Source organism: Emys orbicularis, chromosome 2 (genome assembly GCF_028017835.1).
Source record: "Emys orbicularis isolate rEmyOrb1 chromosome 2, rEmyOrb1.hap1, whole genome shotgun sequence".
Taxonomy (NCBI): Eukaryota; Metazoa; Chordata; order Testudines; family Emydidae; genus Emys; species Emys orbicularis.
In genome coordinates this window covers 238,854,120-238,881,642 of record NC_088684.1, presented here as the reverse complement: position 1 = coordinate 238,881,642, position 27,523 = coordinate 238,854,120, and the positions used below count along the sequence as shown (strand labels likewise).

Sequence of the window (27,523 nt, the reverse complement as noted above, 5' to 3'; positions counted from 1 at the left end):
CTCTCTGTTTCAATTGGGCCAGCTCCTGAGGTCCTTACTCTATTTTTATTCAGACAAAATTCCCCTTCATGTTAAGGTATTTTTCCTGAGTTAGAACTGAATAAAAACCAGGTAAGGGCTTCAGGTTTTAGGCCCTGCTTCAATGGACTCATTGAAGTCAATTAAAAGAATTTCAGTGGTCCCTGGATTAGACCTTGGCCATGGGGCCAAGCAAGGACTTTATTGCAGAATATATATAGTTTGAACTGCACACAGTATAATTATTCACATCCTTGTATGAGGCTGGTTGTAGAAGACCTACAGAACATTTTTCAATCATCTGCCAGTGCAAAGAGCTAGAATATAAATTTAGGGTGAAATCCTGCTGACATTGAAATCAATGGGAGTTTTGCTGGGATTTCTCCTATAATAAAAGGTTTGATTAGTGAATACAATTTCAGAATCCATAACGTACCTAACCTTGCAGATGTTTCTGTTTGTTTTTCAACCTTTCTCAGCTCAGACCCTATTTGTAATGGTCTGTTATGACCCAGAGACTTCCTGAGACACTCCTAGACTCAATACTCCTCCCTCCACCCCCTTTGCAGGGATCCGTCAGGGGCTTGGTGGGCCTCAGAGCTAAGATTCCAGATGTTCTAGCCAGATGTAAATAGCTGGGGAACTCCCCCCACCAGCAACTGGGGGGAGGGGTGGTAAACCAAGACACCCCCTCCAAAAACACACAACCCTCCCCCACACACAGCCCATGGGGGGGGAGAATAAGGGGTGGAGAGGAATAAGGGCTGAAGGTAAAATGGAGAGACTGGGATTCTGGGGATGTAATGAGGAAGAAGTTGGAAGGTCTGGGGAAGGAAATGGGGGCAGAGGGGTGTGGAGGTGCAGTTGGGGGCTGGGGGAAGGATATGGAGGCAGACAGGTCTAGGGGAGGGGTGGCAAACTGATAGCTCCCCAAAAACCACAGACATGTGATGCAGCCCCTGGAGAGAAGAGGGTAAAGGAGTGGGGGGATTTGGGGTACAAGGGTTACAGTGAGAGGTTGAGGGAAGGCGGTGAGGGGGCTGGGAGCCAGGATAGATGGTATGACAGAGGGAGGATCACTTGGCTGTGGGGGAAGGCTACATCATGGGGTCCAAAATGGGGTGCAGGACAAGGGTTATGGAAGAGGGAGTGTTGCCCAGCTGTGAGGTGGGGGTTACATCAGGGAGCCAGTGTTTACCAGAGATTGGGATACCAGCTGTTCTCCCAGCTCCTGTCCCGCAGGGCTAGCTGGGCTTGGCTCCTTACTCCAGGTGTTGCAACCTCAGAAGTTGCAGCACTGCTCAGGTTTGGCCTGGCCCCCCTGATGAGGGGGCCAACCAGGCCAAATTAGTGAGAGTGGCATTGCGACCACGTGCACCTGGTCACAAAGCCAGAGAGGGGAGCTGAGCCCATCCAGCCCTGTGATCCTTTAACACGTTCAGATGACCCAATTTTGGGTCGCAACCCACCAGTGAAGAAACCCTGCTCTAGGAGCTCTTTTTTTATTATAGTACAGTCTACTGGTAGAACACGATGCAAACAATAAGCACTGGATGCATTCTTACAATGCCCAGAAGTCCAGAACACACTTTTTATCTATTCATAACCGTTGCATTTGGGCCTTGTCAGAGGAAATAGATGGCAAGATACATGGCTTCAGAATTCATACTGTTTGCAGTAAAGTGAAGAAATCAGATGGGAAGACATGCAATTTTTGGTGTCACAAAGTTCAGCAGGCTTGTATGGTTGAAGTGTGGACAGGCTTTTCCAGTCTCTGAAACACAGGCAAAGATAACCAGGCGAGGCCATCGCAACTGGCTGAAAACCTCATCTAATAATTTGTACCAGTTCCTATGTTTTCATTTCATTTTCCACAACTTCCTCAACAAATGTATGGACATTTTGAATAGTTCAGTGAAGCTGAACTGAGCTGCCATGTATTTTTCAAGGGAAATGAAGCCTAAATCACTGTTTCATATGCCTTTTCCATGCATCTGGTAATGATAGTCTGTTTTGTCTTTTACAAAATACAGACTAACTGACATAAGTAGACCCAATTGCATTACTGCCAACCCACTAGCATTTAGCAGAGGCTGAACTAGACTGATCTCTTTGTGCTCTGAACAGTGAGACTTTTAGGTCGTTATAATGATTCATGTGTTAAAGTTGCAATCCATGGTCACTGACCCTATTTGATATTTCACTGAACTATATATACCCCATCCCATCCACCCCCCAGTTAACCTTTTGTTAAATTTATGCCTGCAGATTTTTTTGACTTGCAATTGCAGTTTTAAGACCTTAAATTACAGAGTGGCAAATCTTCAATATGTTTGCTCATTCAGTGTGTATGTTGGAGGCTGGGGCGAATTATCTGTGAACAGTTGCTAGGACAGTTTACTGATTTACCCCCTAGCTGAGGAAATTGTCATGTTCCGCAACTTTCAGGGAACAGTTGAATTTTATCTCTTATATAGGAGGAAAATCTCCCGGCTGTGCCTTATTCCAGAATTCTGGCTCTGAACAAACCTGAGTGGCTGCATATATTCTTTGGCGTGATTGCTGCTGCCTTCTCTGGTGGCATCCACCCTGCATTTTCTGTTCTATATGGAAAAATCGTTGGGGTAAGTTCAGAACTGTATGGTAAACTAACGAACCAGGCACAAATGCAGAACTTTAAATCCTGCTCGACCCTCCAGCTAGTCCTCTCTAGTGATGCCTTAGAGCCTCCTTCTACTCCCACCGTCACTGAACTCTACAAGTCTTTCCATTGACTTTAGTAGGAACTTGATCAAGCCCTTGATCTCCTCTCCCCACTTGAGATTTCTTGCCTATTTTCCAGCCCCGTATTTGGAATGACTTCACCTTTCCAGTAAAGCAAATCACGTTCCCTTATCAAACTCAGTTTTCGTTTACCACTCTCCACTGTTGTGCACATTCCCTGCCTTGTACCCGACCCTACTCTTTGCATTGTACCCATTCTCTTCAGACAGTAAGCTCCTTCAAGGTACTTTGCATTCCAACATGGTTGTAAGTACCAGGGACGTCCATGGGACCGTCTGAATAATTAACCCCTTAATTCCTGAATCATTGCAGGAAAGAAATGGAGTCTTCCTTTGGATTCCAGTATATGATTGTTGGAAGCTGCTGGGAGTTGGAGCAGCAGCCAAGGGGAATGGTTGGAGCAAGATGTTTAGGAAATCTTTTATCTTCGGGCAAGAGAAGAGGGGTGTTGTAGTCAGCTGGAGGGGAGGTGGATGGTCTGACGGAGCGACAGCATTCAGTGGAAGGCAGATAAGAGCTGGTGAAGTGGCAGCCTGGAGGCAGGGTTTAGTGGAACTGCAGCTCCCAGGCAAATGTGGAGAGGGTCTGGTGGAGGGTTGGAGAAGGAGCAGCTGATGAGAGGCAGGTCAGCTGGGAGAGGTGGAGTGACCTCCTGGCCAGCAGCAGAAAGCTGAGAGGTGGCAGAGTTCAGGTGCCGGGGAAGAGCTGAGAGGAGTTGAAGTTCAATAGTTTCTACAGTGTTTCCTGAGCTATTGTAACTGGTGGTCACTTTGTGCTTTTCTTACATAGGGTTTTCAAGAAACAGATCCTGAAAAAAGGAGCAAAACCACCACATTGCTTTCTCTAATGTGTCTTGTACTGGGAGTGATCAGCTTAGTAACACACATAATCCAGGTAAACTTCACTACATTAAAAAGTCAAAGCTGAGTATCTGGTCACATACATTATGGTCAAGATTTTCAGATCTCGTTGAGAGGCTATGTTGGGGACATAATGCAACTTTGTATGCACTATGTTTCTTAAAAATTGTTCCAGAGCCAAGCCACTGAATGACTCAAGTGGCTGGTATGGAATACAGAGCCTTACCCTTCCCGATTGCCAGTTACAAAGCAGCCCAGGGCAGCAATGTCTGAAAGGTGCTGCTGACCGTTCTGTGTCCTTGGGGGAATGCGTTTGGGCACAGCCCAGTTCCACTACATTGTTGTGTACGTTACAAAAAACACCGGCCCAGTCGGCACTGTTAGATAGCAGAGTGAGTAGTGAGGCTAAGGAATGAGTAAGCAGGGAAGGTGACTCCACTGCTGACCTCTGCAGCTGGCTGTGGAAGCATGTGGGGGGGGCAGTATGAGGAAACTTCAGTTTCCAGGAATGTGTGTGGTACCTTTCACCAGCTTTAAACTAACATCTGAAACCATATCCCAAAACACTGTGTAGGTTCTGTAAAATGTGTGGCTGAATGGTTGAAATACCATAACATTTACAGCGGGTTGTTCTAAATATGACTGTACAGCCCAGCACATACAGTTCAACTGTTTTATTTCCCATTCTCCCTTTTCAGGGATTCATGTTTGGAAATTCTGGAGAAGTTCTGACCAAGAGATTGCGATCTTTGTCATTCAAAGCATTGCTTCAACAGGTATGGGCCACGTTTCTGGGTCATAGCGATAGACAGCAAATATGCAGCACTCCTGCCATGTGAGCCAGATGGCTTTTGTGGGCTGATGTGTGTATAACAGCATGAAAATTCCTGGTTCTCTGCAGCCTGTGTAGAGCCTCCCTCCAATACGGCTTGGAGAGAACCCATCCTTTTAGTGAAACTTTACCAATGCACAAGCGGCAAGTCTCTGAGCACACGTGCAAAACAAAATAAAGCAAAAACATGTACAAATTAACTCAGTGCTGCTAGGAGAGCTGTCTAATTTTGATGCCATCTCTTTCAATATCGACCATACTGAAGAATGTATAAAACATGCATGTATCTGAGTGCATTGGTATATTTGCAGAGATTAACAAAACAGAAGTTAAATCTCTATCTCACCCTGATGGTCATGATATAAATGTTTAGATAAATAGGTTTAGATCTGTTTGCATCAAACTCCATAGCAAACGGACCATATCATAACAGGTATATAGGTTCTCAAAGCATTATCTTTGCTCACTAGAGTGATTTCTCTAGTCAAGGTGACCAGCTGGATCGTGAATGATTTACAATAATATTATTGCAAAATGACTGCCCTTGGATACTTCCTGCTGATGGATCCCTGGGAAAGGACACACCTCTATTTGTTCCTTGCAGAGGATTCTCTGTGGGTGAATGATTAGGCACCCTGCACACCCATTGGTAGCGCTTGGTATCACAGGGTTCTGCATATGCACAGGAGCATTCTAAGGGGATAGGGGAGGAGAGGGAAAATTACAAAAAAAACCCAAACCTCTCCTTCTTTTCCACTACCTTTAAAGATAATAAAGTTGATTCTCCTCCCACATGCACCCATATTTATCAGGAATAGGTCTACAGAAGTCAGTGTAATATAAAACGTGGACGAGAGGAGCACTGTGCGTATCAGATGTTGGTATGGGCGTGGAAGGCACTCTCATTATGGTGTAAAAAGAACGAGGAGTACTTGTGCCACAAGTACCCCTTGTTCTTTTTGCTGATACAGACTAACATGGCTACCACTCTGAAACCTGTCATTATGGTGTATGACACATACGTGACTCTAAATTCTAAAATCTTTGCAGTTGTTAGCACCTGGACTGTTAACAGTTTAATGTTCTGAGGGTAAGAATAGTTTATTTTAAGATCGTTTTCAGTTTATCTGACAAATGTTATTCATCACAAAAGAAAAGTGAGTATCTTAATGGTTATGTTGTGTCTCTCTCTCTTCCCCACACACACATGCTAGTCAAGCTTTAAATGTCCATACATTGTAGAAATGACTCTGACAAGTCTGAGTTACGATAAGAACATTTCATTTGCAAAAGCAAAAATAACTGAACCATCTATTCCTTTGCAGGAGATTGGGGGGTACGACGATCCTAAAAATGCCATAGGGGTTTTGTTAACCAGACTAGCTACAGATGCTTCACAAGTCAAAGGGGTATGTTTGTTTTTGTTTTTACATTTTGCTTACAAATATGAATTTCAGTGTTGCCCAGGGACGATGAAATTATTTTGGACAACAAGTTGGTAAATCTTCTCTAGAGACTGGCTGACACATTTAAATACCACACTATCAACATCTTGGAAACAGTTTCACTAGTCCCAATTTATGACGATTATAAAGCTTCGGCAGATGTCCGTACACCTTCCATTTCCTTGCTGTAAGCGGCTAAGTAAACACCTTAGTAACTTTAAAAGTTAGCCATGTCCAAGGGCCAGTGTAAGCACTTCTGCACCACTTAAACTGCCTGATGGAGCAAAGTCTTCAGTGTATGAAGTGGCCCTAAAGCCCCACTTCAGTTGCTTGGAGGGGCTGTAGTGTGGGAGAATTGCATTGCAGCCAATGCCTGGCCTCATGTTGACATGGGTACATTTCTTCTTCCCAGCTCTGTACACTGCATTTCATACACAGAAAGACGGTTTATGTGGGCTTTATGGGGTGAAGTGAGTTGTCATTAATACAGAGTATCAGTGATGGCAGAAGCACGAGGGACTGTGTGACTTCGGGGAGTGGTGTAGGATAGGAGCCACTGAAAATCCTGCAGGTAAGTGGCAAATTCTGCAGAATTTGCCAATCTCCCCTTTCCTCCCCACCACACGACCCCATCAAAAAAATTTCGAAGAAAAAAATCAGCCATACTTTTTAAAATAAATTCACTGATGAGCAAAGAGTAATAAGTTTCCTGATTTATTCAATATTTTAAAATAAAATTAAATTTCTACTTCACTTGTCTTTAAATAATAATAATCTTCCTCAACTCCCGGATTCACTAGACTGACTAGATCCTCAGACTCACTAGATTTCATACTCCCTCCCATCTCCTCTTTACTGGCCAGCACAGAGTGGGAATCAATCAAATATTTGACTGAACGTATAATTACACTGCTCTACAGCCAAAATGCTTCTGAAATAAATGTAGTCAAACTTTACTAATTCTGGGTCACTGAGAACAAAAATGATGCTTAAAATTGTTGATTGGCTCTAGTTTTCAAGATATGCTATTGGGTCAGTATATACGACCCTTGACTTGGGAATGGCGGAGGATAAGTGAGTTATAAAGGGAAGGGATCTCAATTTAAACCAGAAATGACTAAAATACATCTTTGACTGGATCTATGAATAAATCTATGACTGGGTTTGGACAGTACTTGCTTTTTAGGCAAAACAGTGAATGATGCAATCTGAAGCTGGTATTGCGTCATACATGATATGAATTGCATCCTGTTATTCCTAGAAGTCATGGATGATGCAATCATAACGAAGCTTACATCACTCTGCTGAACAAATTGCCCTATATCAGCTCTAGAAATCCTACAGTGTCGTGCTCTCTTATTTGTCAGTGTTTGATTTTGCAAAGGGACACATTTCTGTTTAGCCAAAGTGAGCAGAGATGCCTCGTACTTGTGTGAACAGTGCAGATAACTTCTGCTATGTTTGTGGTGAAGTGACTTTTGCATCACAAAAGCGTAGTATAACCACTATGGTTAAGAAAGCCTATCACCTTTATTTTGGCTGCAAAATTGGAGATCAGGACAAGAGGTGGGCCCCACACATATGCTGCAACACTTGTGCAACAAATCTTCGCCAGTGGTTGAACAGGAAAAGGAAATCTATGCCTTTTGCAGTGCCAATGATTTGGAGAGAGCCAACAGATCATACCACCAATTGTTACTTCTGCATGGTGCCTCCAGTTGGGAAAGGTGTGTCAAAGAAGAAAAAGTGGACTGTGCATTATCCAAACATTCCATCAGCTATACGCCCAGTACCCCACGGAGAAGGACTGCCGGTTCCTGATGCACCAGAATCATTCTCACTTGAGTCAGACGAGGAAGAGGAAGAGGATGAAACTTCTGGTCCTGAACCATCAATGTCACAGGACCCACATTTTCTCCCATCCTCCTCCTCTGAACCACACCTCATAACACAAGGTGAACTGAATGACCTTGTCAGGGATTTGGAACTACCCAAGAGTAAGGCAGAGCTCTTGGGCTCCAGACTACAGCAGTGGAATCTCCTGGCAGGTGATGTTAGGGTTTCCATGTTCCGTGACCGTCAAAAGGATCTTGTCCCATTCTTCTTCATGGAAGGTGATCTTGTAGCCTGCAACAACATCGATGGTGTGATGGCAGCCCTCAACATCGTTCACGATCCAGATGAGTGGAGACTGTTCATTGATTCATCGAAGACAAGTCTTAAAGCTGTTTTACTGCAGAATGGCAATGTTTTGCCACCAATTCCAGTTGGTCATGCAGTCAATATGAAGGAAACCTATGACAACATGAAACAACTTTTGAGGTGCATAAACTATGACCAACATCAGTGGCAGCTTTGTGGCGATTTGAAGGTTGTTGCTCTCTTGCTTGGTCTGCAGACTGGATACACAAAGTACTGCTGTTTTCTCTGCGAATGGGATAGTCGTGCAAGAGATTCCCACTACATCAAGAAAGATTGGCCACTCCGACAGTCATTGGAGCCTGGGAGGAAAAGTGTTCAGCATCCACCACTTGTTGAATCAAGGAAGATTTTGTTACCACCCTTACACATCAAGCTGGGTCTGATGAAGAACTTTGTCAAGGCCATTGACAAAACACAAGCAGCTTTTAAGTACCTCCGTGGAAAATTTCCAAAGTTAAGTGAAGCTAAGGGCTTGTCTACACTACAAAATTAGGTCGGATTTATAGAAGCCGGATTTATAGAAGCCGGTTTTATGCAGCCGACTGTGTGTGTCCCCACATAAAATGCTCTAAGTGCATGAAGTCGGCGGACCGCGTCCACAGTACCGAGGCTAGCGTCGACTTCCGGCGCATTGCACTATGGGTGCCTATGGGTACCTATCCCACAGTTCCCGGAGTCTCCGGCGCCCATTGGAATTATGGGTTGAGATCGCAATGCCCGAATGATGCAAAGCAGTGCCGCGGGGGGTTCTGGGTACATTGCGTCACGCACCTCCCCCGCCGTCACAGCAACGGCAGACAATAGATTCGCGCCTTTTTACCTGGGTTACCTGTGCAGACAACATACCATGCCAAGCATGGAGCCCGCTCAGCTCAGCTCACCGTCACCATATGTCTTCCGGGTGCCGGCAAACGTGTGACTGCATTGCTAAACAGCAGCAGCAGATTACTGCCTTTTGGCAGTAGACGGTGCAGCATGACTAGTAGCCTTCATCGGCGCTCGGGATGCTGATAGCTGTGGGGCTGGCAGCCGTAGGGCTGCATTGCACCAGCCCCTTGCCTTTTGGCAGTAGATAGTTTATTACGACTGGTAACCGTCCTGTCAGTATTGTCTGCTGAGCATCCAGAAGAGGCCGAGGGCAATCTGGGTGCTCAGCAGATCTGAAAGAAGAGCTTTCCTCAGGTCTGAAAGCAAGTAAATTTAGAGGTTGCCTGAAATGCTCATAGATTATTGTAGCCTGAGCGCCTTTACCGAGCCTTCTGGCTACTGTACAGCAGCAACCCCTTGCCTTTAACCGTCCTCGTTGGACAATGATGGTTACCAGTCGTAGTATACTATTTGCTGCCAAGTATTGTCTGCTAAGCACCCAGAAAAGGCCGAGGGCGATCTGGGTGCTGGCAGACATGTGGCTGGCACACGTGGGGCTACATTGCTACACAGCAGCAACCCCTTGCCTTTAACCGTCCTCGTTGGACAATGATGGTTACCAGTCGTAGTATACTATTTGCTGCCAAGTATTGGCTGCCAAGCACCCAGAAAATGCCGAGGGCTATCAGTCATGCTGCACTGTCATCTTAAGATGTAAAAAATAGATTTGTGTTTTATTCATTTCCTTCCCCCCTCCCTCCGTCAAATCAACGGCCCGCTAAACCCAGGCTTAGGAGTTCAATCTCTGGGGGGGGGGGGGCATTCTGTGTGACAGTTGTTTGTATTTCTCCCTGATGCACAGCCACCTTTCTTGATTTTAATTCCCTGTACCTGTACGCCATGTCGTCAGTCGCCCGCCCCTCCCTCCCTCCCTCCCTCCCTCCCTCCCTTCTTCCCCTGGTCTTTAGATACTAGTTTCGCGCCTTTTTTCAGACCAGACGCCATAGCTAGCACTGGGATCATGGAGCCCGCTCAGATCACCGCGGCAATTATGAGCACTATGAACACCACGCGCATTGTCCTGGAGTATATGCAGAGCCTGGACATGCCAAAGCAAAACCAGGAGGACCAGCTGAGGAGGAGGAGGCGATTGCAGCGCGGCGACGATAGTGATGAGGAAATTGACATGGACCTCTCACAAGGCACAGGCCCCAGCAATGTGGAAATCATGGTGTTACTGGGGCAGGTTCATGCCATGGAATGCCGATTCTGGGCCCGGGAAACAAGCACAGACTGGTGGGACCGCATCGTGTTGCAGGTCTGGGACGATTCCCAGTGGCTGCGAAACTTTCGCATGCGTAAGGGCACTTTCATGGAACTTTGTGACTTGCTTTCCCCTGCCCTGAAGCGCCAGAATACCAGGATGAGAGCAGCCCTCACAGTTGAGAAGCGAGTGGCCATAGCCCTGTGGAAGCTTGCAACGCCAGACAGCTACCGGTCAGTCGGGAATCAATTTGGAGTGGGCAAATCTACTGTGGGGGCTGCTGTGATCCAAGTTGCCAGGGCAATGAGAGGCCTGGTGATATCAAGGGTAGTGACTCTGGGAAACGTGCAGGACATAGTGGATGGCTTTGCTGCAATGGGATTCCCAAACTGTGGTGGGGCGATAGACGGAACCCATATCCCTATCTTGGCACCGGTGCACCAAGCCACCGAGTACATAAACCGCAAGGGGTACTTTCCAATGCTGCTGCAAGCCCTGGTGGATCACAAGGGACGTTTCACCCACATCAACGTGGGCTGGCCGGGAAGGGTACATGATGCTCGCATCTTCAGGCACTCTCTTCTGTTTCGAAAGCTGGAGGAAGGGACTTTCTTCCCGGACCAGAAAATAACCATTGGGGATGTTGAAATGCCTATCGTGATCCTTGGGGACCCAGCCTACCCCTTAATGCCATGGCTCATGAAGCCATACACAGGCAGCCTGGACAGGAGTCAGGACCTGTTCAACTACAGGCTGAGCAAGTGCCGAATGGTGGTGGAATGTGCATTTGGGCGTTTAAAAGCGCGCTGGCGCAGCTTACTGACTCGCTGTGACCTCAGCGAAAAGAATATCCCCATTGTTATTGCTACTTGCTGTGCGCTCCACAATATCTGTGAGAGTAAGGGGGAGACATTTATGGCGGGGTGGGAGGTAGAGGCAAATCGCCTGGCCGCTGATTACGCGCAGCCAGACACCAGGTCGGTTAGAGCAGCACAGCAGGGCGCGGTGCGCATCAGAGAGGCTTTGAAAACTAGTTTTGTGACTGGGCAGGATATGGTGTGAAACTTCTGTTTGTTTCTCCTTGATGAAATCGCAGCCCCCCCCCACGCACCCGGTTAACTCTACTACCCTGTAAACCAAGCACCCCAACCTCCCCTACCCTCCCCTCTTCAAGCACCACTTGCAGAGGCAATAAAGTCATTGTTACTTCACATTCATGCATTCTTTATTAATTGAGCACACAACTAGGGGGATAATTGCAAAGGTAGCCCGGGATGGGTGGGGGAGGAGGGAAGGAAAAGGACACACTGCACTTTAAAACTTTAAAACTTATTGCTGTGGAAATCATCTAGGGTGGAGTGATTGGGTGGCCGGAGGCCCCCCCACCGTGTTCTTGGGCGTCTGGGTGAGGAGGCAATGGGACTTGGGGAGGAGGGCTGGTGGTTACAGAGGGGCTGTAGCGGCGGTCTCTGCTCCTGCTGTTGGTTACAGAGGGGCTGTAGCGGCGGTCTCTGCTCCTGCTGACAGAGGGGCTGTAGCGGCGGTCTCTGCTCCTGCTGTTGGTTACAGAGGGGCTGTAGCGGCGGTCTCTGCTCCTGCTGCCTTTCCTGCAGCTCAACCATACGCAGGAGCATATCACTTTGATGCTCCAGCAGCCGGAGCATCGACTCTTGCTTTCTGAGTACAAGCTCACGCCACTTCTCCTCTTCAGCCCGCGTTTCAGCCCGCCACCTCTCCTCTCGCTCATATTGGGCTTTTTTAAAATCAGTCATTGACTGCCTCCACGCATTCTGCTGTGCTCTGTCAGCGTGGGAGGCAGTCTGTAGTTCAGTGAACATTTCGTCACGTGTCCTTCGCTTCCTTCTTCTAATATTCACTAGCCTCTGTGAAGGTGAAACATTTGCAGCTGGTGGAGGAGAAGGGAGAGTTGTTTAAAAAAGATACATTTTTGAGAACAATGGGTACACTCTTTCACGTTAGATTTTGCTGTTCACATCACACAGCACATGTGCTTTCGTTACAAGGTCGCATTTTTCCTCTTATATTGAGGGACTGCCGGTTTGGTGTGAGAGATCACTCACGCAGTGCCAGGCCACAGATTTCAGCTTGCAGGCAGCCATGGTAAGACACAGTCTTTGGGCTTTTTTAACCTTGTTAACAAGTGGGGATGGTTTAAAACAGTACTGCTCTCATTAACCATACCAAGCACCCGTTGGGTTGGCCATTTAAAATGGGTTTGCAATGTAAAAGGAGGGGCTGCGGTTTCAGGTTTAACATGCAGCACAAACCCAACTAACTCCCCTCCCCCACACACCCAATTCTCTGGGATGGTCACTTCACCCCTCCCCCCCACCGCGTGGTTAGCAGCGGGGAATATTTCTGTTCAGCAGAGCAGGAAGGGGCACCTCTGAATGTCCCCTTAATAAAATCGCCCCATTTCAACCAGGTGACCGTGAATGATATCACTCTCCTGAGGATAACAAAGAGCGATAAGGAATGGATGTTGTCTGCATGCCAGCAAACACCGGGACCATACGCTGCCATGCTTTGTTATGCAATGATTCCAGACTACGTGCTACTGGCCTGGCGTTGTAAAGTGTCCTACCATGGCGGACGGGATAAGGCAGCCCTCCCCAGAAACCTTTTGCAAAGGCTTTGGGAGTACATGAAGGAGAGCTTTCTGGAGATGTCCCTGGAGGATTTCCGCTCCATCCCCATACACGTTAACAGACTTTTCCAGTAGCTGTACTGGCCGCGATTGCCAGGGCAAATTAATCATTAATCATTAAACACGCTTGTTTTTAAACCATGTGTAATATTTACAAAGGTACACTCACCAGAGGTCCCCTGTGTGCCCACAGGGTCTTGGGTGAGTTCGGGGGTTACTGGTACCAGGTCCAGGGTGACAAACATATCCTGGCTGTTGGGGAAACTGGTTTCTCCGCTTCCTTGCTGCTGTGAGCTATCTATGATGTTCTCTCCATCCTCATCTTCCTCGTCCGCCGAACCCGCTTCCCTGTCTCCAGTGAGGGACTCATAGCACACGCTTGGGCTACTGGTGGCTGCACCCCCTAGAATGGCATGCAGCTCCTCGTAGTAGCGGCATGTTTGCGGCTCAGCCCCGGACCTTCCGTTTGCGTCTCTGGCTTTGTGGTAGGCTTGCCTTAGCTCCTTAATTTTCACGCGGCACTGCTGTGCGTCCCTGTTATGGCCTCTGTCCTTCATGGCCTTGGAGATGTTTTCTAATGTTTTGCCATTTCTTTTACTGTTTCGGAGTTCGGCCAGCACTGCTTCATCTCCCCAGATGGCGATCAGATCCCGTACCTCCCGTTCGGTCCAGGCTGGAGCTCTTTTGCGATCCTGAGACTGGGACTGGGACTCCATCACGGTTACCTGTGCTGATGAGCTCTGCATGGTCACCTGTGCTCTCCACGCTGAGCAAACAGGAAATGAAATTCAAACGTTCGCGGGGCTTTTCCTGTCTACCTGGCCAGTGCATCTGAGATGAGAGTGCTGTCCAGAGCGGTCACAATGAAGCACTGTGGGATAGCTCCCGGAGGCCACTAATGTCGAATTCCGTCCTCACTACCCAATTCCGACCCCCATAAGGCCGATTTTATCGCTAATCCCCTCGTCGAGGTGGTGTAAAGAAACCGGTTTAAAGGGCCCTTTAAGTCGAAAGAAAGGGCTTCGTCGTGTAAACGTGTCCAGGCTTAAGTCGACTTAACGCAGCTAAAGTCGACCTAAACTCGTAGTGTAGACCAGGCCTAAGATAAAGGAAGGTGTCTTTGTTGGTCCTCAGATTCGTGAACTTCTTTGAGATGATGCATTTGACCATGCACTGCGTGGCAAGGAAAAGACGGCATGGAAAGCCTTCCAGTTAGTGGCAATAAATTTTCTCGGAAACAACAAGGCAGACAACTACAGGTTGTTGGTGGAAAACCTCCTCAAGGCATACAAAAGCCTTGGTTGCAACATGTCACTAAAGATACATTTTTTGCACTCTCATCTAGATTTTTTTCCTCCGAACTGCGGAGCAGTGAGCGACGAGCACGGCAAGCCATTTCACCAGGACATTGCAACAATGGAGAAACGCTATCAGGGCAAATGGAGCCCATCAATGCTTTCAGACTATTGCTGGACAGTGACAAGAGATGCTCCATTTAATGAATACAAGAGACAAGCCAAGAAGCGCCGAGTAGACACTGAATAGGACTAAACTATGTACAGAATAGTTTTTTGCCTTTTGTTTCATAATAAATTTTATTTATATAACCCTTTTGCTGATTTTTAAACTGTTACATAAACAGGACAGGTGAAATATTATCATGTAAAGCAACCATAAACACATGAAAAGACCTAGGTTTACAATTTATGATTAAAACTCTACTATCTACACAATATACAGAGACATAAAATGTAAAAACTTAAATATCTTAGAAACAGTAGCCAATCAGTTGTTTTAATTGTCATATTTGAATTCAGCACATCAAAATACATAATAAATAGCACATTTTATCTCTGAAGCAGATGACGTCTCAAAAATTGTAGACCAGTGTTACTTGAACCTTTAAAAACTGCAACTTAATTCTTGAGGATAAGGTCCATCATCCCAGCTGTCAAGGTAAAACAGGAAGAAGGTGGTGCATGGGATCCAAACTATTAAAAAAGCTTAACAGATCAAAATGAACATCAGAACATTTCATTCTCCGGAGCAGTGGTTCTCAACCGGCTGCGAGAAGGTTTCAGGGGGTCCGCCAAGCAGGGCCAGCATTAGACTCGCTGGGGCCAAGGGCAGAAAGCCAAAGCCCCACCTCATGGGGCTGAAGCCCAGTTCCCTGAGCCCCACCACATGGGGATGAAGCCAAAGCCTGAACAATGTAGCTTCGCGGGGGGTCCTGTGACATGGGGCTCCAGGCAGTTGCCCTGCTTGCTACCCCATAATGCCAGCCCTGGCTTTTATATGCAGAAAACCAGTTATTGTGGTACAGATGGGCCATGAAGTTTTTATAGCATGTTGGGGGGGGGGGGGGGGGCTCAGAAAGGAAAAGGCTGAGAACCCCTGCTCTGGAGAACAAAGAAATATCAGTGAGTGAGAGACAAGGTGGGTGAGGTAATATCTTGTATTGAACAAACTTCTGTTGGTGAGATTGGCAAGCTTTTGAGCTTACACAGAGCTCTTCTTTAGGTCTTCTTCACCAAGAGAAGTTGGTCCAATAAAAGATATTACCTCACCTACCTTGGTTCCAGGCTATTAGAGAGACAACACGGCTACTGCTAAGTACGTGGGCAGCCATATGTTGTGCTAGCTGAAGTCTCAAAGTGATCTTTATGTATAAGCCCCTAGAGTATATGGCAATAATTCATCTTGGCATTGGTTTGGTTTTATAATTTTATTGAACACAAAAGTCTCTTGAGGGCAGGAAAGCCTCTGGCTAGCAAAGAAAGAATCATACTTCCCACCCAAGGTTCTCTTGGTTTGTCCACAGTGCGATATTTGAAAGATGGATTGTTTCCACAAAACTTTCCTTTTCATCTGCAGGCATGAGTAGAGTTGGCCAACATGTTTTCAGTGAATGGTATTTTTGCTGAAATATGTGTTTTTAGGGACCCCAAATCTATTCATGAATTTGGGTAAAATTTGACAAATAGTCAAAAGAGATAGGAAGGGAGATTTGTTTTAAGTCTAAATGTTTCATTTTGACCATTTAAAAATATGCCATTTCTACTTTTGTTTTGAAATGGTATTTCATTTTCAAATTTGACCAAATAAAAAAGAGAAGAAAAACACTGCAAAATGGCCAAATCAATACCAAAAAAGAGTGGGGGGGGGGGGGAGGGGGAGAGTTTTTAGTGAACCAAAATGTTTTGGTCAATTTGAAGTATTATTTTTTTATTCCACAAAATTTTTTTTTAAAATTGTTTCAGATCTAATCAAATCAATTCCCCCCCCCCCCAATTTTCCAGTTTGGCCCCCAGCTGGAAAATCCACAGTTTGCTCAGCTGAGCCATGAGTATTGTCACAGTTTACATAGATCCGGTGTGCCAATTATCACTTTTAAATTTCTTGATGACATGGATGTGCAGATCCTCAGGGAGAGAAGAGCTCTTTGGTGTGAACGCTCATTTCCTGCTGCTAACGCTGCTGAAAACAAAGTGCCTAATTAAAGGAACCTGCAGCTTCCATCATCTTCAGCTGATGTACAGCACCTATGAAAATCAGGACCTCGGTGCCTTAAGCTGGGCACCCAATAACTGACATGCCCCAAATTAGAGGCTGTTGGCTCTTCATAATTTCTGTGCCTTGTTGTGGCACAGGAGGACCCTGATATTTTTTGTTGAATTGAGCCCATGTGGCCACATTTTCATCAGGCTTCCTGAACCTAACGCACAGCTAGGGGTATTTGCATATGTAATTGTCCATATGGGTTTTTGCATATACAATTGTCCATTTTAAATGCATAACATTTACTATTCTTCTCCCTCTGAATATTTGATCCTGAGTGAACGATGATTTCATACATTTCATCTCTATTTTGTGTCTCAGGAATTAACTTTGGACTCTTTTGCTTTTAATAGGCTACTGGAAGCCGACTTGGCTTGTTCACTAAGACTGCCTCTACCCTTCTGACCGCCATCATTATTGCTTTTGTATATGACTGGCGATTAACTTTGCTTATCCTGGCCTGCATTCCTTTCGTTATTGCTGCAAGTGCTATTCGACTGAGCTCTGTGGCTGGTCAGGCATCAAAAGATCAAAAAGCTTTGGAAGAGGCCGGACGAGTAAGATCTCCAATATAAACTAAATGGGTATAATGTTATATCGTTTTAAGGACAACATTGTCAGTGGTGATTTTCTACAGAAATTACTCTGAAAATATATTAAATAAAACAGTGATAAAGAGAGACATTCTATTATAGTGGGATGCTAGCTCCACTCTAGTTAAAATTCAATGGCAAAACAATTATGTTAACCCAAAGTTAAGGTTGCTTGGTGGCAGGTCATCCCCTTGGAGAACCTTGAGTTGAGCAAAACTCAAACTTCTGAACATCAGGAATTGCAGAGTTAAAGTTGCCCAGGCAACCTTAACTCTGCCCTCTTTCAGTAATTCCCCAGTGCTCCCTGTTAACACACATACCTTTATTCTGCCAACCCCACAATTGCTGAAATGTTTAAGCTCTTCACTTTCTTCTACAGTCCATTCAATGTCACCCCCAGGATTCCATCTTACACTATGAAAGGACAAAAAAGGGTAGGGGAAGGTTGACCATGCTAGCTTCCCTCTAGCCTCTTTCAGCTATGCCTCACTGTGCATGTACTCTCACTGGTCCTTGGCACTATAAAGATTCAGAAGGTTCCAGATCGTGGCGCTCACTCTCACACTTAGCCAACTCCCCAGAAAGAATATCATACATGTACAATGTGAGAACCGCTTTACAGCCTTTTACAGCTCCCGTGCCCTGATGGTACAGCTCAACTGGGAGGTGATTCCCAGGTCTCATAGACATACCCATGCTAGTTCTGCTTGAGCTAATGCACTAAAAAGAGCAGTGTAGCCAGGACGGTGGCTTGGGCGAGCCTCACAAGTAGTATGTGCCCAGGGGGTCTGGGTGGGTTTGTACTCATGCAGGTAGCTCAAGCCACTGCTCATGCCACCATAGCTATGCACAGTGGGTACATCTATGCGAGCTGGGACTCTCACCTCCCAGCTTAAGTGTAGGGCTACTGTTACATACAGGATACCATCTCAACGTACACTTTCACTTAGCCATCCTGAAAGCATTAGAATCCTTTCAAATTCCACCTCACAGCTGGCAATATCTTTGTAATTAAAGCCCCGTGCCCTGCTACTGACATAACCTACACAATTCCCCATAGAACTGAGACATTTGGAGGGAGGGATAGCTCAGTGGTTTGAGCATTGGTCTGTTAAACCCAGGGTTGTGAGTTCAATCCTTGAGGGGGCCACTTAGGGATCTGGGGCAAAATCAGTATTTGGTCCTGCTAGTGAAGGCAGGGGGCTGGACTCAATGACCTTTCAAGGTCCCTTCCAGTTCTAGGAGATAGGATATCTCCATTAAAAAAAAAAACATACTTCATCCTGAAGGTACACATCCTCCTCCTGCCTTTTCACACACACAAAGATCTCTTTATATCTCAGTCACAGCTCTGTCACACATCTCCAAGTCATCCATAGATCTCGCTAACACACCTACCAAGCAGAGCTAACTACTTCCTCCGCTCTTCAGTTCAGCTCCATCTACCACTGAGCACACTCACTTTGCCTGGAGTGTGCATAGATAATAAATGCTTAGATTGCTCATATGCCAGCTCGCTACTGAAAATACCCTTTCTAATACAGCCCCTGTGTCCTGCTAATGATATAAGGTACACAGGATCCTGAAGGTACATACCTAGCTCCTCCCTTTGTTCGGACATTGGAGGGTGGCAAACACAGAGTTCCTCCTGTCCTAAACTCTGCTCTGCTCTCTCACATACCTCAGAGTGATCCACACATCCTCACATCACCAACACACTTACCAAGCAGGCCCAGCTACTGTCTCCACCATTTAGTGTAGGTACACCTAGCATCCTGATTGCAACTGGAGTATATGCAAATAATTCCCATCGGCTACTGCCAGCTGTAGGGAACAGATGGAACATGGGGTGGGCAGCCTTTTTTTTTTTTCTTGTCCTGTAATATTGTTAGATGGAATCCTGTGGGTGAGAGTGAATGGGCTGTAAAAGGAGGTAAAGAGCTTGTACGTGTCAGCAGTTGCGGGGTTGGAAGAGCAAAGGTATGTGTGTTAACTGGGCACTGCGGAAAGAGGGCAGAGGTAACCTGCATGCACAACCTTACTTGTGCATCTCCTGGTTTTCAGTAGTTTGAGTTTTGTTCCACACAGCATTCTACAGGGGTACGACATACCCACAAGCAACCTTAACTCTGCATTTAACGGCGTTCTTTGCCATGGAATGTCCAAGGTTTTTTGTGTTTGTTTTTTTTTTAAACAGGAAAAGCTCTGGTGGCGTTAGGAGGTAGTGGCCATATAGGTAGTTGTACATCTAGTGTTCCTCAATTAGCATTCTGAGCCAGCTGCACCCCCTGACACACACATTCATCAGCTGTGCCTCACCAGCCCTCCTTCAGCACACCTCCCCCGCCATACCTCTGACCCAGTCACTGCATTCCCCCATCCCCACTACCATACAGAGGCCTCCCTATTGCAAGCAGGGAACACCTCTCCCTGAAGTTTTCACTCCCTGTGTACTAACTTTTCTATTGCTGTCACTTCCTCCCTCCTCTAAGCTGACTCACATGCAGTGCCTGGGGTGAAGGACAGCTGTGTTCCAGTGGCATAGTGTTCCTGGTCGTGTTTCAGAATGGCTAGAGGGTGGGGTTTGTAGCAGGCTGGTGGGAGAAATCACAGATAGGGTTTGTGTTCCAAAACACTGACAATTTTATGTTTGAGAGAAAAATCCTCTGACCCCTTTCCAATAGATGTGCCCCATCTCCAAGAACAGTGCAATGTCAGAGCTTGTAATGGTTTCTGGTAGGCCACGAACCCTCCAATTAATGTGCGTCCAGTAGGTTTCCTGTAGTGTTGGGGTGCACTGACAGAGCTGGGAGGTCCAATGGGTCAGGTGCACTGGTAGAGGTGGGGTATAGGAAGGTTGGGGTACACTGGAAGGGCTGGGGCTGCAGGAAAGTTGGGATGCATGAGGGGTTGGGGTGCAAAGACAGCTGTGGGATGCAGGGGGTTAGGATGCCAAGACCAAGCTGGGGTTTGGGGTGCAGGAAGGTTGAGGTGCAGGATGGCTTGAGTTTATTGGCAAAGGGGGCACATGGGTTGCAGTGCACGGCTGGGGGTGCACTGGCAGAGCTGGGGGGTCACGTGCCTCCATCACCTGAACCGCTTATCTCCCCTACCACCTATTCCTAGTTACCCCAATCCACCCTCCCAGCAGGGTTGCCAATTCTGGTTGAACCTATTCCTGGAGGTTTCCTCACATGACACAATCTTTAAAGATTAATCTTTAATTCCTGAAAAACAACGAGGAGTCTGGTGGCTTTGTGGATACAGACTAACACGGCTACTCCTCTGATACTTTAATTCCGGGAAACTCCAGGACAATCCTGGAGGTTTGGCAACCCTCATTCCAAGAAAGTTTACACATCCAATTTTCCACCCAAATGCTTTGATTGCATTTCTCCCAAAATGAAATTACCTCCTATGACTCTCACATTGTAGCAATCTCCAGCCACTCAGTTCAAAATTCCTTTTGTCTTAGGTGGGTGTTGTAATTAACTTATCTTTAGCAGTGTTAATTGAAGGGTGAGTTCACAGCCATCCAGTGGTCTGTGATTCATCTTCCAGTCCTTAGTATCTACCTATGAATTCTAGATCTAGAGTTCTAGCTCTAAATTTTTGGGTTTTTTTAAACACCCACCACCTAGAAACTTTTTTTTAAAAATGGCTGTTTTTAGGGCTTATATCTCCAGAACGTCTGGCTCAACAGATATCAAGTTTGGGTCACTAACCCTACCCTACCGTCTCCTGTGGTGCACCACTATAAATTGGTGAACCTTATGGGGGTGCAAGATACGTGTAGTGATCCAAATTTGGGGTCATTTGACCAAGGGGTTTACAAGATGTTATTTCCCACCAAATAATCAGCTTTTCTAAAGGTTCGTTCTAGAAATGTTTTTTTGCCCACATCTAGAGATCAGACCACGGGTCTAATCCTGGCACAAGGGTCTCACTCACTTGAGGGTGACCTCCAGAGATTGCATGGCATCCATTAGCCCTTTGGGGGAAGCAAGATTCAGAACATTATCAGCAAAAGAGTTTGGCCATCCACTTAGGCTCTTGAGTAAAGGTCAAGCACTCCACAAGTTACACTGAGCACGTATGTAAAGCGAACTCCAAAGGATTTTCAGGTAGAATATGGTCAAAGCAGCTGGATAGACTGAAGAGATGCACAGTAAGTGTTTGTTCCTGAACTCCCCCAGCTAGTGACAGTTCACGGCCCCCCTTTGCTGAAAACCTGGGAAAGCTTGGCTGGAATGTTGCTAAAATCTGTTATTATCAGGCTTTTATTTTGGAGGAGGGTGTAATGTCATCAAAGTATTTTTGTTTTAAAATATAGGCGTGCAAATGCTTGCTGGCAAGAGAGGAGCATTTTAGGGGATGGAGGAGTTAAGGGAATAGGGTGAGAGGGGTTTGGGGCTGCACGGAGAAGAGGGGGGATTATGGGGAGGGAGATAAATGGGAACGGGTGGTAGAGGAGGTTGGGTTTGGGGAATGGATACTGGGAAGCAGACCTGAGGGTTTGTTGCAGAGGGTCTGGGGGGAATAGGGGCAGCTCCACATTCTCCCCGTCTGTCCCTTTTGTGTGTGTGCTTGAATCTCGGGGACCCCCTAGCTCTCTAGGGGAGTCTTAGCTTCTCTGTCCACCCCCTGCATGTGAGGTGGAAATTGGGGGGGGAAGGGGCTTGCCTCTCTGGGGGTGTCTGAGCCCTGCACCTGACCCCCCTCTGTTTGCCAGGCTCTGAAGCTACCTTGCCCAGCCGTGGGGATCTATCTGCCTTCCATGCCCCCTCTCATGTGAGCCAGGGTCTGCAGTAGGCATTGCTTTCTGGAGACATCTAAGCCCCCCTCCCTACCTCCTCACATGAATTGGAATCTGGGGTGCTTTGTCCCTCTAAGGGAGTCTGGCCCCCTCTCTCTACCTCTCCCCATCTGAGCTTGGCTCAGGGAAATCCGGGTGCACTGAGTGGGAAGCTTAGAACAGGCATGCTCAGAGCATGCCCCAAGAATACACTGCTGAGAGAGCGGTGAGGAGCTGAGAATGGGCATGTCAGAAACTCTACAGTCTTGGGGAGGGGGAATGGAAAAATCCACTGGCATGAATGGAGCAGTTCATATGTCTCAGAGCTAGGTGACCAGGTGTCTTAATATTATAAGGACTGTCCCAATATTCGGGGCTTTGTCTTATATAGGTGCCTATTACTCCCCACCCCGTCCCGATTTTTCACACTTGCTGTCTGGTCACCCTACTCAGAGCTAGATTCTGGCTGAATTCAGGCTGGGTGTTCACTTTCAGCTGAGAACATCTCATTGAAATGAATGGGCCATTTCACAGCTCTCTGAGACTATTATGATGCTGATGGATGTGTGGAGCACCTCTGCTCCACTGGCCTTCTAATTTTATACAGCATTACAACTGAGCACCAGCTCTGCTCTAGCTAAGGTGGGGAAGCCCTTCCTGTTTAAAGGATGACTACTAAGTATGCTAAAATCTGTGTGTTTACACAGATTGTCTTGAAATTTGCTATGTGTCATGAAAGCATAGGGTAGGGTGAGTGATCCAAAGATGGGTCATTTGAGTATGGGGTTCCCCACAGCCTCCAGGGGGAAAAAATTAAGTTCACAGATTTTAGCAACTTTGAAGTTGTAAGCTCACCCTGAGCAGAAATCTGAAAATGAAATGTAAACTTTTGTTTTAATTTGGAGAAATGGAATCTGAGCACAGCCGATAATTAAGAAGGCTCTCAAACTATGTTTGAAAAGAAAATTAATTACAAGGGGTGATTGCCGTGTAAGAGTAAGTGGGAAGAAGGGGCTGTTTGGGGTCTAGAGCAAGGGATGGGGGCATAGGTGCTGACTCTGTGGGTGGAAAAAAATTGGTGAATGCTTAGCACCCACTGGCAGCCAGCTCCATCCCTTCCCCCCCAGTGCCTCCCACCCACCGGTGGCCCCGCCGATCAACTCCTTCCCTCTCCCTCCCAGCGCTTCCTGCCCACCACAATCTGCTGTTCCGCGGTATGCTGTGGGGAAAGGGAAAGCAGTGGGGATGAGGTCCGCTCGGGGGAGGGGGGAGGAACTGGGTGGGAATAAGCAGGGTGGGAAGAGGCGGGATGGGGGTGGGGCTTTGGGGGACTGGGTGGAGTGGGGGTGGGGCCTGGAGCTGAGCGGGGGTTTGAGCACCCCTGGGGAAAGGAGGAAGCCGGCACATGAGGAGGGGGATTAATGAGGATGGGTGGTGGGGGAGGGAAGAAGGGTTAGGGGCTCAAATAAGGGGGAGGGTGGGGATTGGGAGAGTGTGAGGGGAGAGAATGGGGAATGTGAGGGGTGGCAGAGGAAGTTGAGGATTTGGGGGTGGGCTGTCAGCCCTGAATTCTCCCCTTCTGTGTGTGGTTGGATCTAGGGGAGCCCTGCTCCTCCATGTGAGCTGGGATCTAGGGACCCTGCTCTTCTTGGAGTTTCTGAGCCTCTCACCTTGCCCCCCAATGAAGCCAGGATCAGGGGGGCTAAAGAATATGCAAATTTAAACATCTGAAATCCAGAAAATGAAAAGTGAAGATACACGTCACCCCTGTGGGAGTGCTGGCCAAAGTGTGTGGGGGAAGGGCCTGGTTTGGAGGACTGGCTGGGCCTGGCACATGGCTGGGGAAGCCTAGCAGAAGCAGGAACAGGAGTCCCCACTGGGGGTGGGTAGTAGGAGTGTGGGGCTCACCCAGCTCAATGTGCCGCTCAGGCTGCATAACCAAGGTAGCGTGCAGCCCTCCAGTGAGCTGCTGCCTGGGATATGTGTACTCAGAGCAAGGAGCAACTTCTTACCTTTTAATGGCTTCTATAGTGCCAGCTAATGCTGCTGTGCAACAAAATGGACAGGTGCGGGGAGGAGTACTTAGGAATCACACAGCAGCCATGTTGGCTTAGTAGAAAGACCACTGTGACCGTAGGAAAATAATTTAATGGTTGTGCCTCAGTTTCCCTGTGAATGATACTTAATCTCCTTTTTTTAAAAGAAAAACACTTGGAGAGCGAAAGATGAAAAGTGCTACAGATGTGCTAACTACGTAGTGGTAGGAGGAGACTCAAACATAAGAGAATACTTCATAGCTGTCTTGTCTCCCGATTTAGATTTCAACGGAAGCAGTTGAAAATATAAGAACTGTGGCTTCATTAACTAGTGAAGATGCATTCTATGAGAGATATAATGCAAGTTTGAATGGTCCATACAGGTAGGATTTGCTCTCAGACAATGCTGTTTTTTAAAAGCAATGAATACATATTTTCTTAATTTAAAACAACTCAAGATTTATTCATATTACATTCATTTTCAGACTGAAAATATTAAACATATAAATGATTTGAAAAGATATTGGCAGGGTAAAATGTATTTACTCTGTTTCTTTAAAATACGTTCTTAGATGCTACTGTGTGTGATGTAATATTTGTGTGTGAGAGAGAATGTAATGACCTGGTATAAAGTTTTTATTAACATGAATATGGGATATTTACTTGCTTCACAAGTACTGCAGCAGAATGAGCTTCATGGATCAAGTGGCAAAGACTTTCTACTACATAACGTCACCATATATTATGACTTTAACTACAAGTAAGGACTTGCAGGTCTTGAAATAAGGTGCATTTCTTTTTCCCCTTTGGCCTTTTCATTCACACTCTACAAGCTAAACCACTGCAGGGGCTAACTTCTAATATCCAAATATGTCAGACATTTTCCTAGTCTCCATTTTATTTAAATGAAATGATCTACCATCCATTTTGTTTCTTTCCCCTTAAATATGCTTTAAGTAAAAGTAGGGATTGAAAATTATAGTCCTCTGCCAATGACAGTTTTATGATTCAATATTCTATAAACCATCAGTATGAGAAAAAAAAATCTATATTTCATTGGAGAAATGGGATTCTCAGCTTTAGCACTTGTCTCTAGTCCTCTCAGATCATTGTATCACAATATTATGATTTTTAGAGAAACTATTTTGAAAAACATTTTAAAAATATATGAGCACTAGAGATGAGTGAAAATCTGAATTTCTATCCTGTGGGAAATTCTAATATTTCAACCTCTGTTTTGCTCTGAAGTGGGACAAAATGTGAAAATATATCAATTTTTTTTCATGGAAAGAAAAGTTTTTTAGAAAAATTTCAATTTAGAAATGGCAAATCATTCCATTTTTGCATTTTTTCTCCAAACAAAATATTTTTATATTCCCAAATAATTGAAATATTTAATTTTCTTTTGTTTAACTGACCTGAAACTTTTTGTTTCTATCTAGTTCAACATCAAACTGCATTTCCCTGTTTTGGAACATTGCCTCTCTTATGGGCCAGGCTCCCTGGTTGGAGTATATCTCCCATGATACAGTGTGGTCTCCCCTCTGACTGACTGGCATAATGCATTATCAGAGTCACATGGCTATGGGTGCAAAGCAGAAATATTTCAATTCAGGTCAAACCAACCCAGAATAAAATATTTTGTTACCTTTTTCCCAATGGAAATTTTCAAATATGCAGAAATTGCGTTTTCTGTTGAAAAATCATTTTGCCAGTTTCTTTGTCACAGCAAGGTCTGCACATAATTAAGGTGATCCAGTTTTACCATCCCACACAACAACATTGGTCACCATTTAAAAGTCACCACTGTACAGGGTGTCTGAGTTGCTACTTTTTCCTCTCCTGTACTCAGAACAGGCAATATCTGCAGTGCTTCAGTTATGCTGTGTTGTACACATTGACTGTTCTATGGTGACCACTACATTTATCCAAATTGTCCAAAAATTCAAGCATTCAAAGATCATAAGAGACTTATCGAAATTATCAATTTGCTTTGTGTCAGATCCTTGGCCATCCATAAACATTTATTCTGGAAACCAGCATTCAAGTGTTAAAATGTTATGACTATTAAAGGGAATTTTATCATAAGGTCCTATCCAACAAACAGCTGGTTGGGATGAAGGGGTCTCATTTGCCATAATTTCTCTCCAGAGGCACCTTCATGGAGCCTCTAGCATGCAGCTTTATTAATTATTATTTATTATTTGAGTGAGTGAGGTATATGGTTTGCCACCCCTAATCCAAAGGTCTGACCTTCTCCCGGCCAGTCTCTGTTCTTGGCATTTCATGACAATTTTTTCCTTTAACATAAATCTTTTTTTTTTTATCAGGGACTCTCTAACAAAAGCCCCCCTATATGGACTTACTTATGGAATAGCCCAATGTGCAAACTACTTTCTCAATGCAGCAATCTTCAGATTCGGGGCATGGCTCATTGCTAATTGTTATACAAACATTGAAAATGTATTTATGTGAGTACACATCAGTCCAAAGACAGTGATTTCAACACATGGTAGTTGTGTATAAGTCTAGTTACTAAGGCAATAGTGCAAGAGGTCCAACAGTTTAGAATCTGGTCAGGAGTTCAATTCAGGCAGAAGGGTTATTTCTGGGAGAGGAAGTTTGAAACAGGTGTGTTGGCATGTATAGAGCCTGGCTCAGTTTATTTACTATGGAGAAACTTTTACTGCTGACACTTCATTGCAGACAACGGGCTTTGTGAAATGCTTCTGCGTGGAGAAATTACATACCATTAGGGTATGTCTACACTACGAAATTAGGTCGAATTTATAGAAGCCGGTTTTATAGAAATCGGTTTTATACAGTCAATTGTGTGTGTCCCCACATTAAATGCTCTAACTGCATTAAGTCAGCGGACCGCGTCCACAGTACTGAGGCTAGCGTCGACTTCTGGAGCGTTGCACTGTGGGTAGCTATCCCACAGTTCCCGCAGTCTCCGCTGCCCATTGGATTTCTGGGTTGAGATCCCAATGCCTGATGATGCAAAAACAGTGTCGTGGGTGGTTCTGGGTACATGTTGTCAGGCCCCTCCCCCTCCGTCAGAGCAACGGCAGACAATCGATTCGCACCTTTTTACCTGGGTTACCTGTGCAGACAACATACCACGGCAAGCATGGAGCCCGCTCAGCTCAGCTCACCGTCACCATGTCATCTGGGTGCTGGCAGACGTGGTACTGCATTGCTACACAGCAGCAGCTAATTGCCTTTTGGCAGTAGACGGTGCAGTATGACTGGTAGCCGTCATCGGCTATCTGGGTGCTGGCAGACGTGGGGCTGCATTGCTACACAGCAGCAGCTCCTTGCCTTTTGGCAGTGGATGGTGTATTACGACTGGTATCCGTCATCGTCGTATTCCTCAGTGAGTTCAATCAGAGGCACCTGGGCAGACATGTTTTGTCTCCTGGCCTATTGAACCGTCTTGACGATGATGGCTAGCAGTCGTAGTACATCATTTTCTGCCAAGCATCCAGAAGATGCCGATGGCTATCAGTCATGCTGCAACGTCTGCTGCCAGCTTAAGATGTAAAAAATAGATGGATCAGATTTGTTCTGTATTCATTTGCTTCCCCCTCCCTCCGTG

The 27,523-nt window shown here is 46.0% G+C and overlaps 1 protein-coding gene across 1 annotated transcript in view; it reads left to right on the top strand.

Moving 5' to 3' along the window:
- LOC135873824 (ATP-dependent translocase ABCB1-like) overlaps positions 1-27,523 on the top strand; it is a 114,019-nt gene that overhangs the window by 75,683 nt on the left and 10,813 nt on the right. Inside the window, exons 20-26 of the mRNA XM_065398438.1 lie at positions 2,496-2,642; positions 3,592-3,696; positions 4,361-4,438; positions 5,820-5,903; positions 16,852-17,055; positions 24,205-24,305; positions 26,253-26,393. Coding sequence (XP_065254510.1) covers positions 2,496-2,642; positions 3,592-3,696; positions 4,361-4,438; positions 5,820-5,903; positions 16,852-17,055; positions 24,205-24,305; positions 26,253-26,393 — 860 coding nt within the window. The remainder of the gene's footprint in view (positions 1-2,495; positions 2,643-3,591; positions 3,697-4,360; positions 4,439-5,819; positions 5,904-16,851; positions 17,056-24,204; positions 24,306-26,252; positions 26,394-27,523) is intronic.